At 36.3% G+C, this 14,988-nt stretch overlaps 1 protein-coding gene across 15 annotated transcripts in view; it reads right to left on the bottom strand.

The window, feature by feature from the left end:
* Positions 1–2,673: 2,673 nt before the first annotated feature.
* Positions 2,674–14,988, bottom strand: part of tasp1 (taspase, threonine aspartase, 1) — a 57,715-nt gene continuing 45,400 nt past the window's right edge. For 4 of the 15 annotated variants that reach the window (XR_015505316.1, XR_015505312.1, XM_087278307.1 and 1 more), the window contains exon 14: positions 2,674–4,429. Coding sequence is in view for 5 of the 15 variants with exons in the window: in XM_087278307.1 (XP_087134433.1) it covers positions 4,337–4,429 (93 nt within the window). In the remaining 10 variants the exon portion in view is untranslated. Of the gene's footprint in view, positions 4,430–4,525; positions 4,685–14,988 lie in introns of all 15 variants that reach the window. The other 11 variants (XR_015505317.1, XR_015505309.1, XR_015505313.1 and 8 more) reach the window with 6 other exon arrangements.

Raw genomic sequence — 14,988 nt, 5'->3', positions numbered from 1 at the left:
ATCAATTTAATAACCTTCAAAGTATAGGATTCAGTGTAATTAATAAATACATTTTTAGAGATCCTCTTGTTTTTCTGCCATTATAAAATACAGACCTAAAATATACTTTACATTTTCAAAGATGGACTAACAGTCTTTTTTAAGCTTGTTTTTTAGGGGGGTCTCATCTCCTGAGCACTACACTTGGCATTAGAAAACACACAAAACTGTTCAGCTGTTAATAGAGCTCAACCAAGTGCACTATGTAGCTTTTTTAATATTTTTCAAGTGAGCTCACAGTACGCAAAAGAAATGCATACATTGATTCAGCAACATGCGCCATGTTATTAGTACACCCACGAACAGTGCAGTTAGTAAAAGTAGTGCACTTATTTAGTAAGACGCTGGGCAAAAGTGCGTGTGCATCTAGTCTCATCACAAGATCTTTCTCTGAGCCTACTGCCATCAACTTTGTGGTGAAAGTGTAACGACCACGGACTGACTCGTTTTCAACAGTGCATATGATTAGATCTGAGAAAAGTCCCACTATTTAAAAGGAACAGTTCATCTAAAAATAAAACCGCTCTCATTTACTCACTCATTATTCCAATTTGCAAAAGGTTTTTATATGTTTATATGGAGTGCATTAGTGTTCACCTATTTTTTTCATTGGTGCTGGTTTCCAAAAGTATTTTTCCATGCATCTTGCCATAAAGATTTGGGAGAAAAAAACATCTTAAAGCATATAAATAGCTAAAAAGTGGATCATAACATTTCAGACTTTGATTTGAAGCAAAAAAGTATATGAACATTGGCGAAAAAATGCAAGACTCTGTACTCAAAGGATTAAATAATATAAAAAATACTACAACTTGGAAATATAAATTGATTAATTTAAATCTACTTGCATTTATAGAAACAAAAGACTTCAATTTTATATACAATCAATTTTCAACTCAACCAAGTCATCATTTGCAGTGCTCAATAGGAGTGGTTGGAAAAATTAGACCTCTTTTAGTGCTCTTTAGTGGACCTTTCTGTCCACAAATTTTTTTTTACACACTGCACTATTAACCTCATGAAGTCAAGAGCCATTTTGGGGTTTCCGCCTGGATTTTGCTAACCCAAATTTAAAAGCTTCCCAAATCCACATGCAGAGATGTAAATGCAAAAGTTTGGGTTTTATTTTAAAGAAAATCCTTTGCATTTTCAGAAAACACTGTTGACAGTGATAAAAAAAAAACTGGATATGTAGTCTGTGTTATCATAACCCCTCCACAAAAAAAGAGGAGCCTTTTTTTTTTTTTTTTTAACAAACTCAAATTTGAAAGTGCACCATTAAGGTTCTGTGTTGTCTAGGTTGCTGTAATTAATTTAGATTGTTCCAGCACATGTCAGTAATCATAGAAAAAAAGAAAATGTCTCTATCATAATCTATGCAAAAGCTATTCTGTTATAAATTTTATGTAATTTCCGCCTATCAAATTTTATTAGCCTGCCATATCCAAATGCAGTGGTATAAATGAAAAATGTGTTTTTGGACAGAAAACCCTTTGAATTTGCATAAGAAACTGCTGAAACAACTGTTTGAATAGGTCTGTCCTTAAAGTCTTATTCACTTTTGTTAAAAATCTATTTCACAATTGGAGAAAATTAACACAGTTTTAACTTCCGGAACTTTACTGTTGTGCTCTGTAAAGGGGGAAGCTATAAAAAAGGATATAAAACACCCCAAAGTATTGGGACTCGTGTATGAGTCCATAAAACATCTGAAGACTGTATGGACTATTTTTTATGATACTTTGATCCTTTATTATTTATAGTTTATTGTATAGAAAATAATGGCCAGGGGTCTGTTCTTCATACACAGACTACTCAATTAGCTGGATTTGGTTATTGACGATTTGACACGATCCAGAATTGTTTCATGCTTCAAAACTCATCTGAGAGTTGTTGTCATAGCAACAGTTCTGGTAGCTCGAACCTGCTCACGAGCAGGCTAATTTTTATGTAAATAGGATAAGCTGGGGTCATTCAAGCAAAGGTGATACTGAAAGTATGTACCGAATGCTGATTTTTTCTTACAATATAGTAGTTATGTACACTTGGTAAAATAGTTTTAAAAAGTTTAATAAATAAATAAACCGTATGCAAACTGCACTCTGAAATAAAAGCACAAAACTGTCATGAGGCGTTTTTCCTCAAGGGGTTTCAAGAAAACATTTATTAATATGGACGTCTTAGACACACATGTGGACTGTTTTAAGGTACCAGCTTTAGTACAATTTGTGTATGATAATAGACATGCACAATATTCAACTGTTTTTTTTTTAAGGTATAATAATTTATGCAGTCATGTTTTGACAGCTAATATGATGGTGATTTGGTGCTTCGCAAAAGTTGCAGACACTTTTATCGATATCAAAGCTTTTTTGATGCAAAATTAATTTAAACGGCCAGTTTTTCCTTACGCTGATTTGGAAACTTTAAAGGTCTAAGCTACTATAATAAAGAAACTCCACTCTAAATGTAAAACTAATTAAATTGCTAAATAATCTTGACATGAAAGTGTAAACGTAGTCCACAACAAAGGTGGAAAGTTATTGCATATCTTATTTTACATATGATATTTTTTGCATATCATAACTGTTTACTACGAACTTTATGCAATTTTGCTTACATGGATAATTGAATATTAATCAGATGATGTCATAATGCTGCTGTCCCATCAGCCAATCAATGCATTGCTGATCATGATTTCAAGGATCAATAGATCTGTCCTTCACAACACATGTAGTGATCTCAGATCAGTTCATCCACATATTTGAATCTGATTGCTAACTTGTTTGACTATCTGAATTAGCCAGAGATCAGTTACCAAGATTAAAAAATTATACAATCCGTCAAATCATTTGAGATCATTTAAGCGAGGTACAAAGAACGGACCCCATGATGCACTTAAATATAACCTTTCGTGTTCTACAGTTTGGAATAACATGACAGTGAGTAAGTGAATGTATTTTTGGGTGAACTATCCCTTTGACCAAACTGGCATACATAGCTTTAAAAAAGTCAAATGTAAAGTTAATTGTTTTTTTACATTTCAATAAGGATTATATCCCGTTTTCCATACTCCATATACGCATTTGCGACTCACATCAAGCACACGTGTCAAATATCTCCACTCAAACTTTATTATGAATTACTAAACTGAACTTCTGCACAAAACGAGCATCTCGGCTATATAAAAGTAATATTAAACGTCACATGAGCCAAAAAAAAAAAAATCCTAAACTAAAAGCTACATCAATGACCACCCTGTTTTTAACAACCCATAGCTTATTTACAATGACAAGGATGGTGCATATTGTTTCATGGAGGAATAGAAATGGAGTAGGGTTATCACGAATTCGAATTACTGGAATTCGATACCAATTGGCACTGAAATTTTAAAAACGTCCATTTCCAGCTAACATTTGTGCACTGTTGAGCTTGTTCTTAAACATCACTGATTTGCCATTGTGTTCACGTGCTCAACAGAAATGACTGTGATTGGCCGTGAAGGTCATCAGTTCACCGAACTCACTGCTGTTTACTGAGTGTAATCGCAAATACAGGGACACTGGAGCGTTTCAAAGTCATGTCCATCAGCTGGTTTGTCTATAAGCTGACATTTGAGAGATCCGCTAATGAATCGCAGCTTTAAAGCACTCCAGTGTCCTTATATCTGTGGTTACACTCAGTAAACAGCAGTGAGTTCGGTGAAACGATGACCTTTACAGGCAATCACGGTAATTTCGGTTGCACAATGGCAAATCAACACTGTTTAAGAACGTGCTCCACAGCGCTCAAATGTTAGCGGGAAATGGAGGTTTTTAAACTTTCATTACAGATGAGTATCGAATTCCAGTATCGTGACAACTCTAAAATGTAGCATCAAGTCTTATCCAGCACATACTAGAAGCTGAGTTTCTTGGAAGCCCACTAAAACCAGAGCAGCGCACTAGTCCTGAAGTGCACTTGGCATGTCCTCCTTTCATAGCAGATGCTTTAAGCAAATTACCCTGCTAACCCTGTCTCAAGTGACAGTAAAACAGATGACGCTGTCTACGCTGTGCCCGTGAATGCAGCGCCAAAAAATATGGTAGGTTGTATAAAAGAACTGAATAAATAACATATCGGAAATAACCGTTTATATCTGTGCAAGAAAGAAGAAAATGGAAGAAAAGACATATTGCAACCTTTTTGTCCCTTTATGATTGTGTCCTACAATGACACAACGTCAATCTCTTGCGCAGTGAAGATCTCGACGCTGACATATTGCTGCAGAAATAGAGGATGATGATTTCAGACCGCTTCAGTCACTCGCGGTCCCGAGTCGACACACTCCACCTTCGATCGCCAGAGACTGTCCGGCCACTGCTCCAGGAGGAAGTCTGGATATGTGCGTCTGGCAAACAGAGAGAGAAACACACAGCTGTTGAATGCTGAGACAGAGGTGTCATCATTTCAATCAAAGCAAATGCCGCTTGCTTTGGCCACACACCCTGGTCGTGCTCTTTGACAGGCTACGATAAGCGGCCCTCAGGGAGCCGGAATGAAGCAGACAGAATGGAAGTGACTGAGTGGTATCATCTCCGAGAACTCTAGGCCACCTGTCGCCAAACACTGGCTTGTTGTGGGAGGGCATGCATATGGCAGCAGTCTGTGGAAAAACGTGACCCCTTTCAAAGCATGGTGAGTAATGCTATCATAGTGATCCATATCTCGCTCCCACGCTCCGTGTGACCTCTCAGCACATGCTAGACACTAGCCAGGAGACAATATCTCAGAACTATAAACAAACTAAGACAATACCAATGGAAAACATGTAATATGTTAAAAGATAGAAATATATCTAAAGGTGGTAAGTCTTTCAAAAAAGTATATAAATTACAGACTTCCATTGAGAATTATATAGGGCCTCAAGAAAATCATCATTCCCTGTGAAAATCTATACCTTTACTCACATTACACCCTGGGAGAAGGCTACACAAACATTTTAAAGGCTGGAAAAGTTATTCGGAATGTGATTTTTATATCAGGCTGTATGACAAAGTAATTTCTTCAAAAAGGTATGATGATTTTCTATAGGATTTTTCAATTTCTTCATCTAAGATATACATAAAATGTGATGTTTTGTTGTTTTGAAACATGGAACCAGAATCAACACAGATGACTTAGTATGTCATAGAATTCAGCAAATTATGGATGAATTAATCAAATTAAATAATAAAAAAATGGACATTAATTTGGGCTGTAACGATACACGATATAAAATCGAAATCGCGACACTCAGATCTACGATCCTGTGTCGTGGTGTGATAAGGGAGAATCGCGACACACCCCGTGACTACCTTTCCAATAACGTCACGCGTGCCTGCAAAAGTTGAGCTAGTTGAAGAAGAACGTGAGGAAACACTTTTTTTCCGCTCGACATTACGAGCACTGCTCCGTTTAAGCCCTCGCAATTAGCGTTTAACCGGGAGAGCTCGCAAGGCGCTCTTAATAAGGGACTGTCTGAATGTGTCAGGAATATCAAAAACAAAACCAACTTAACCCCTCTTGACAACAGACAACGGCAGAAACATTGCCAGTGCTGTCAAAGCATTGTTGTTAATGTGGCTGTGCAGAGAGGGGTGGGCGTTCACCAGATGCTCCGACTCCTCAGCAGAGGAAACTTTTCTGTAACCGTGCTGTGCGCTTTCTGTTTGAACCTTTAAGAGTTAACGTTACGTGCTGACTGACAGCGCGATGCGTGAGGCTAGGAAACAGGACGAAGCTTTCAGTTAATATGAACACAGTTTCTACAGTTATACGTTATTTAGAGATAAAGGTATATGACTCTGGTTATAATCACTCTATCTTGCTGGAAATTTATAGCCGTTTCGCTTTACTTCAGGACGCATGCTGCTCTGAAGGTCTAATCGCTGTTTTAAGTTATCCAGAGCTGTATGAATGTACAAATCTTGAATATAACAATAGCATTAAATATTACAATTGTAACAACACAGACAGCAACACTTATGCACAATCGATACCCTGCTGATTCAGTCGTTTCATAAGAGGACCGCACTTCTTCTCTTCTTTTTTCCTTGTCAACATAAAGGCAGTGAGATGCGCCTTGTTTTCGGCTTATAAAGCATGTATGCACATTAATGCAATAGCATATTTAAACAACAAAACTGTTTACAAAAAGTCTACAAATGCGCGCGTTGTTGTTGTCTTTTCATCACGCAGCACGCGCACTTGAACCGCCAGGGAGAGAGAGGAAACAATCAGGACTTATTCTTTAAAATAATGATTTCTATTAAAATGTAAAAGGTTTTGTTATAATAATAATAACAGCGGGGCATTAAATAAATGCATATTTTTTCCGTGGAGCGGGCAATTTGAGGAAGTCTGCGATTTTTATTTGACGGAAGAAAAAACATGATTGGAAAAAACAGCCTATGCCGGTTGTTAAAAAGAATCAGTCAGTATTTTCGTTTTGCAATATAAATTAATTATTTAAATGAAAATAATTTTGGGCAGTCCTATTTATTTTATTCATTTTATTTAAATTATTCTGCTCTTCTGTGCTAAACACTACAGGTGCGTGAAGATGCTCTGTTGTTCTTTTCTGTTATTAATTTGCTAGCATTTAAAAATAAATCAGTAGCCTATTTTAAAATGCAATATTTAATGTGTCAGACACAAAATAGACACATCAATTTGTTTAATATAAAATTAATAGTAATCTGACCAGTTAACCGGTATTATAATAACAGATTAATGAGCGGCGGTTGTCTGTTAGCAAAATTAACCGAAATGAGCATCCCTAGTAGCCATTTAATTTACTTTTTCTATGTAAGAGAACTTGATTGAAAAAGAATTTTTAACATGCTTGAACCATCTACACAATGGAGTTTAGTTCGGTTTGGTTTTTCAAAAGTATTTTGTTACAAAGAAAACAAAAATGATATAATTCTATTTAATAAAAAATAGTTTTAAAAATCTTTTTTTCCCCACCCCACACGAAAAAAAAATCGTGATACGAATCGAATCGTGGGTCAAAAATCGTGATACGAATCGAATCGTGGGTTTGGTGTATCGTTACAGCCCTAACATTAATTAAAATAAATGACCAACATATGTAAATGGTAATTGTGATAGATATGGCAATCTTATGTCTTTGGCTTTTCTTTTTTTTTTTTTTTACATGCAAGTTTATGTGGCGTATACATAGGTAATTATGCATGTGCATATTTAAATGTGTATGGAAGTAATGATGTATGTTAGCATGTTTTTTTTCTGTTAAATTATTGTTCTGTATTGTAAGAAAATTAACTAAATAAAAATAAAAGTAAAAAATTAATAAATAAATGACAGGCAGCACGGTGGCGCAGCGGGTAGCACAATCGCCTTACAGCAAGAAGGTCGCTGGTTTGAGCCCCGGCTGGGCCAGTTGGCATTTCTGTGTGGAGTTTGCATGTTTTCCCCATGTTTGTGTGGGTTTCCTCCGGGTGCTCCATTTCCCCCTCAAGTCCAAAGACATGTGGTTTAGGTGAACTGGGTAAAACTAAATTGTTTATAGTGCATGTGTCAATGAATGTGTATGGATGTTTCCCAGTAATGTGTTGCAGCTAGAAGGGCATCCGCTGTGTAAAACATATGCTGGATAAGTTGGTGGTTCATTCTGCAATAGCGACCCCAGATTAATAAAGGGACAAAGCTGAAAAGAAAATGAATGAATGAATGAATGAATGAATAAATGACTACAATAAGATAAATAATCATGATGCTGCATAAGAGGACTGTTGTCAGTTGTTCATAAAACAACAGAGCTCAAATGTATTAAAAAGGCTTTGCTTAAAATGTAGACAAGGAACTGGCGTAGAACAGAAGTTTCTAACATGTTTCTGCTAATCGCTAACACATACATGTAACAATAAACACATTTAAACATTCAGCTGAAAAATGAAATCTTTTTTTTTTAAAAAGATTAGGGGAGCTTTTTTTCTTGCTTCCAATGTTGTTTCCATAGAGAGATTAAAAACCTTCCTTTATACAAGCTCATAACATTGTGTAATTACATAACCCAAACACTGAGGACAATTTCTGCATCTGAGCTCAGCCTCAGGCTGGTGCTGAGTGACGTCCAGTTTGTGAACAGATGAATTTTTTGGTCTGAATCTTTTTAGAGAATTGGATGATATAGTCAACTAAATCAACCACTAAATCAACAGAACTATCTAAAGCATGTCCATCCAAGGTTCATATTATTCAGGATTACTAATATACTGCATACATCAAGTCAATGCGTGATTACATATACAAACGTAAATATGATATTTGAAACAGAAACAAATTGTTTTTAATAGGTCATTTGACCTTTTTTTCAGTGATTGGTTGCAGCTGGAAGGGCATCCGCTGCGTAAAACATTTGCTGGATAAGTTAGCGGTTCATTTCACTGTGGCGACCCCAGATTAATAAAAAGACTAAGCAGAAAAGAAAATTAATGAATGAACGAAAGTCGTGTGACCATTGACTTATACAAATCACTAAACACCAAAGTTTAAGCTAAAAATCCTCTTTAAAGGTGCAGTAGGTCATTGTCTTCAGAAGCATGTTTTGTTGTGCTGGTTGAAAGTGTCTTCACAGTCTAACTGTAATGATTACAGTAAATGATCTAAATGTATTTATACGTATTTTTATATTTTGGGTAAGGCATAAAAAAATGTGAAAAGTAGCTTAATCTGTCTGTCAGCAAATGCAGATTTGAACAACTGCGCAGCCATTTGTACGCATCGCTGCCAACTGCTGCACGTTCACGAGAGCACATGCGCGCGTGCGCGCGATCGGTAAAAACATGCTGAATCCAAACTTTTTAAAAACCTGAATCAATACTGTAGTTACCTTTGCACGCTGGAAAAAGGATGACACCATGTCTGAAGTATTTCTCTTATGTTCTGTTTTAAATCTGTTTTAGCTTCACACAAAGCTGATGTAACGTTAAATGTTGTTGTTACAAATGGGTTATATCTTCAAAGAAGTGTTGTTCAGCTACTAAAATATTTCGATGAAAGATTGATAAGACTATTTTCAGTTTTTTAAGGGACCTTTTACAGCATTGATGATGTAGATTTTAATTAGTTTAACAACAAAACACAAGTAAATACTACTATTCCGCCTAGTCTCTCCCTATATTGTTTACCATGCAACTCTAAATATTCACTCTGAAATAGCATGTCAGTTTGGCTTGCACGCCCCCGGACAAGCACTAGTTGCTTTTAACACATGAGAGAGGGTTCTTTTGTGGTGCTCGTGTTTCAGGAGGCATGGCTCCAGACGGCAGGGGAGGGACTGTGATTCAGAGATTTATGCTAAGCAGTTAGCATTGTGGAAATTTACCTACTGCACCTTTGATGTAACACTGGTTAAAAAGTCATCTATATCAAGGACAGCTTGAGGGCAAGTAAACACATTTTTTGATGAACTATCTCTTTAAATAAATGGAAACTCTCCCTCATGTTTCTATGTCTGTTTGTGACTGTGAGCTACTAATGTGACCAGAGTGGTTTTTAGCACTATGCTATGCAGTTATCAGGTTCAAGTCTCCATGACATTGTGGTCTTGAACTGGCTCAGATCCCTCATACAACAGAAGTCTGTGGTACTGTTCTTCAGATTTTTTCTTTCTTTCTTTCTTTTTCTCTTTCTTTCTTTCTTTCTTTCTTTCTTTCTTTCTTTCTTTCTTTCTTTCATCTTAAAATACACAAAATATAAAAAAACAATGTTGGGAAATTTCTAGACCAGCACAAACAGTTCAAAAGATAACTATTATATTATTATATTTATAATTATAAAGAATCACAAAAAGAAAGCCCTGTCCCTACTAGAGTTGTCATGATACTGGAATACGATACCAATCGGTACTGGAATTTTTAAAGCGTCCATTTCCCGCTAACATTTGAACGCGTTCCTAAACACTGCTGATTTGCCATCGTGTTCATGTGCTCAACAGAAACTACTGTGATTGGCCATGAAAGTCATCAGTTCGTAGAACTCACCGCTGTTTACTTAGGCCCCATTTAAATTAATACATTTTAGTTTTAAAACGCATAATTTTTGCTACGGTTATGCCATCCGTCCACACTACGCCAGAGTTTTCTAGCGCCGAAAAAGGAGCGTTTTGAAAATGCTGGAAAGGCTGTTTTAGTTTTAAAACGCTACTGCTCCATGTTAGTGTGGATGGAGAAAATGAAGACGTCTGAAAACGGAGGCGTGGCTGCAGATGTTCGCCTATCTGATTGGGGTTTTTTCTCAATATTAAGTAGCCTACACACAGTGCCGTCTTGCATCCTCTCCTTGTAAGTTCAGACTTCGCAAGTTTGCTATGGAAAACAAACTTCCGAGGACACGTCTGATCTTCAAAGGGAACAGCATACAGTATAAGGTCATTCACATCACCCTGGCTACGTTGTTTTACTTTCTTAACAATAAAATGAAAACATGATATAAGGAACTGTTAGTTTTCATTTTGATAATAGCAACTTAACAGACGCTTTAAACCCAGTAAACAGAGGTGAGTTCGGAGAAGTTATGACCTTCACTGCGAATCAGTCATTTCTGTTGAGCGCGTGGACACAGCGTTTAAATGTTAGCGGGAAACGGACGTTGTTAATTTCAGTACCGATTAGTATCGAATTTCAGTATTGAGACAACTCTACTCAATATTCCATTTCAGTTGGAAGTGCACTAACTTTCACACTGACTGAAAATAAACAAAACAATTGAAAATGTATTAAATTAGTAACAAATAATGCTATTTAAATGATAAAATGAAATAACATGACTGGAAAAAATCCTATGACAATATAAAAATATGATTCAGTGCACGGTGAGTTCAACATGCCTTGTAATTCACGTTCATGTAATTCACCTCCAGTCATCAAGTGTAAATCGGACTCATTCTTCTTCTAAATGAAGTCGAACACATTTTAATCTTCTCTGTGGTGTTTTATCTGGAACGGCTGACATGTGGTTGGGATTACCACTGCTGGGAATAATTACAAAGTCTTAACGCAACCTGAAGATTAGACTCAATTTGGTGTGGCAAACCAGAGATTCACTGACTGAGAGGAACATCAACACTCGGCCAAACATTTAAGCAGTTGGACAGAAACACAAAACTGCTTTGTTTGAGAGACCAAAATATGCCATTAAAATGTTTTCTTAATTGCCATGTTAAAAAAATGTAAGACGTGTTAAAGAGCTGAAAACCAAAATGTGGGCCCGCAGTGTAAAAACACATTTAGGACAATGGCAAAATTTTCAGCTGTGGTTTTCACATACATTTTTGTCCTGCGCCACAACGTGCCATCCCTCGTTTTAATGGAAAAATGGAAAAGCGAGCAGTGACACGGATTAGTCAACAACCAGAGCAGGAAGAGGACACAAGAAGACTACTTGTTCTCAAACACCATTGATGCGTGTGGATTTGGGAATTGAGCTGGAAGGTTTGAAATCTTGCCATCCCATTGCTCTACCAGAAAAGAAAAAGAGATGTAATCTGCATTCCAGGCTATCTATCGGACAACATGTTTGTCAGTGCACCAAACACAGAGGCTCATCTGTGTGTATACCAGTTTCATGACCACAAATATCCTGTATACACTGCAATAATTTCACCATGTGCAAAGTTTACCTTCACTGGATCTTAATTTAGATTTTGGAATAAAACTATTAATTCAACCCTGATGTATAACATGGGTCTAAAGTTAATCACATCTTACTTTCTTATTTTTATCATCCATTCAGTCATCATTGATCTTCACAAATCCATGTTTTACTTTTTCCTGTTTGAATAAAAAAATATTTGTGTGTATATTGTAATTTTTGAGCAAAATTGAAAAAAAAAATCAAAGACATTTTTTAAGTACTACATTGAATAATAAGTGATAAAGGTTACCACTGAATCTGAAAATTTTCTTCCATAATTTTTGCACGTAAATAAAAAAAATTAATTCAATCTCACAGTATGCCACATCCTTAAATTATTCTCTTAAATAATGAAAAATAACAGTGTCATACACTGTAGCCTGGGGAAAAATTTAAATGTTTTAGGTCTCTCCAGAGTATTTGGGCTGAATGTTTAATGGCATCTATGAAAACAAGGATACAGAGTTATCGGAAAATTTCTGTGGTTTTATATTATTGATGTGTGCTGGGTCATCCCTCCGTTAGTGGTGAGACCACTCAACTACGATGCCAACAGTCGGTCGGCGAGATAATAAATATAATGAACGAAAATACATAGGCCTATGCGTATAGACATACAATGTAATGCTAAGTTATATTGATAAGTTATATTGATAACATATTATATATATTATTTTTTAATATTTATTTTTTTATATATTCATTCATTTTCTTTACAGCTAAGTCCCTTTATTAATCCGGGGTCGCCACAGCAGAATAAACCGCCAACTTATACAGCACATGTTTAACACAGCGGATGCCCTTCCAGCTGCAACCAATCTCTGGGAAACATCCTTAATATATATATATATATATATATATATATATATATATATATATATATATATATATATATATATGCTTTCAGCAAATTATAACAGCTTGTCATCCAGTGTTAAGCCCAGTTATTTGTCAAATTTAACCTTAAAGCTAGCGCCGTTTGTCTGACAGGTCCATTTGCGATGCTCCCAATGGATATTGATAAGACAAAATAGCCAAGCATCCAGCCCTAAATATACAAATCACTCATTGAAACTCCAAGTGATTTTACAAGAGAGAAGTTCAAGGCCTACAAGTCTTTGGATGCCTACAATTTTGTTCTGTGTGGTCATATGCAAGAAATTATGTTCCACGATTACCAGATTCAAACTTATGTAGTGCTATAAACCAAGGTTCTGCCTAGCCAAAGACAAGAAAAGAAGATGGAACAGTACAAGGCCTGGATAATCATCAACAAGCAAAAAAAATGCATTCTGACAGCAAACTGCAACTATACGGCAGGGTATGTGAACTTACATTTTTACATTTTAAGCATCCAGTGTCCTCAGTTTAATTTACCGTATTTAACAGTTTTTGCTGAAATCATTGCTGCGATCAAAAACGAGTAATGTATATGATTCAGCATAGCGTGAACTTACCCGATATGAAATGAGAACTGCAGAGTAGAATATTTTTAAATAGGTTCTCACTACATTCAGCTCTTTTGATGGCTGTTAGCCAAAGACAACTGCGGTTGGTAATAAAAGCAGTGTGATGTACGGTAAAATTTAAGTTGTCTATTTTTAGACCTTCGATTTTGGCATCCTACCGCACAACACTTTGCAACTGGTTTTTTTTTTTGCAACTGGTATGCGTGGTTGAACCCGTGTGATATCATGTGTGACGTAGGTTGGTAATTCCCCTATTGGCCTGACAGTGGAAACGCGAAATGATTTCAACCTCACTGCTCAAGCTATTGGCATGGACCAGCCCGATAAAAGTCCTGGCTTGCATTGGCCCGACAATGGAAATGTGGCTAATGTTTCGAAGGTATTGACACACAGCCTCCGAAACTTTTGTGTGTCATTAAAATAAAATAAACTGGGTTTGATTTTTTTTTTTTCATTTTTACATTCGAAAAATCGCTTTGAGGGGTGTTTTGACAGTTCAGAGCCACTGTACAAGCATAAGGCAAAATACTTAATTCTGTCATTTATAATAAACTAATAATTTATAATAATAATAGATAATTTATGACAAACAGTACATAAAATGAAGACAGAATGTGGCTCCAGAATCTCCACTGCTGCTGTTTGGTGTGTGTCCAAACCTTTGACATGGCCTACTGCCAGTCTCTGTTCAGGATTTATGTGTGAAGTATCACAAGCAATGTATCAAAATTCCACTGATTTCCTGAAACAAACTTTGCATTTGTGAATAATTCAGGAGGAGAACAAAGTATCACTGCTTGAATTGATTAGAAATGTTCTGCGTTTTTTTCTAGAATGGATTAATTAAGAAACAAATAGTGTGCAAGGTTTGTGTATGGGACAAATTATTCAGCTTTGAATATGAAAAAAAAAACCTTTACACTGATTTAAAAATTTAACAAAGAAACACTGGGTCACTTTTCTTGCATTAGAATAGCTAGTGCATCAAAGGGTTAAATTAAATTAAACAAATTTTTTTTTAAATAAATTTAAATGAATACGAGTACTGTATTAAAAAAAATAAACAAGTGAAAAGACAACATTGTCTAACTGCAAGTGTGTTACATACAAACCGAACAAGAAGTTGTAGCAGTAAAGAGGCTTTTTAGCATAAGAAATTCATCAATGCCAAGCATGAAAGCCAAAGAGCTCGAAGCAACAGAAAGCCTCCGCTTCCAGCCAACCTGCGCTGACAATAGACCGGATAAAGAGTACACTGGCTCCTGCAAGAGCTGACTAGAGCCCCTGTTCACAGCACAAACCCAACAAAGGACTATTCTAAAACGGGTCAATGCACACTTCCAGACGCGCTCTGAGCTACAAGCGTGAAAAGAAACGGTTAAAACGGCACACACTCCGAGAGCTCTGGACTGTGTTCTATCTCACTGAGCTGCCAATCAGCTCTGGGCTTTCATCTCGTCAAACACGCACACACACATGCAGAGCACAATGCATGCAGGAATGGGAGGAATGTTTCTGGAATGGTGCAGGAATGAGATGGTGTCTTTCTGCTAAAAGCTTTCCTAGGAGTCATCGGAGGCGAGAGCAGTCACAATACAGCAGTGATGTTCACTTTCAACAGCTTCATTTTATGAGTATCTGCTGCCAGCTGAAAACGAGAAACTCAAGAGCTGTTTATACTAGTACTACATAAAAGTATTTTGGGGGTGCATTTGGACTTTTTATTTTTATTTTAAAAATATGAACAACATTAGCCTGGATTGCAACTTTAAATGGCAATTTACCTACAGATATTTGA

This window comes from Danio rerio, chromosome 13 (genome assembly GCF_052040795.2).
Source record: "Danio rerio strain M-AB ecotype USA chromosome 13, GRCz13ab, whole genome shotgun sequence".
NCBI classification, from domain to species: Eukaryota; Metazoa; Chordata; class Actinopteri; order Cypriniformes; family Danionidae; genus Danio; species Danio rerio.
Note: the sequence above shows the minus strand (reverse complement) of the source record. Positions and strands in the feature narration are given on the sequence as shown.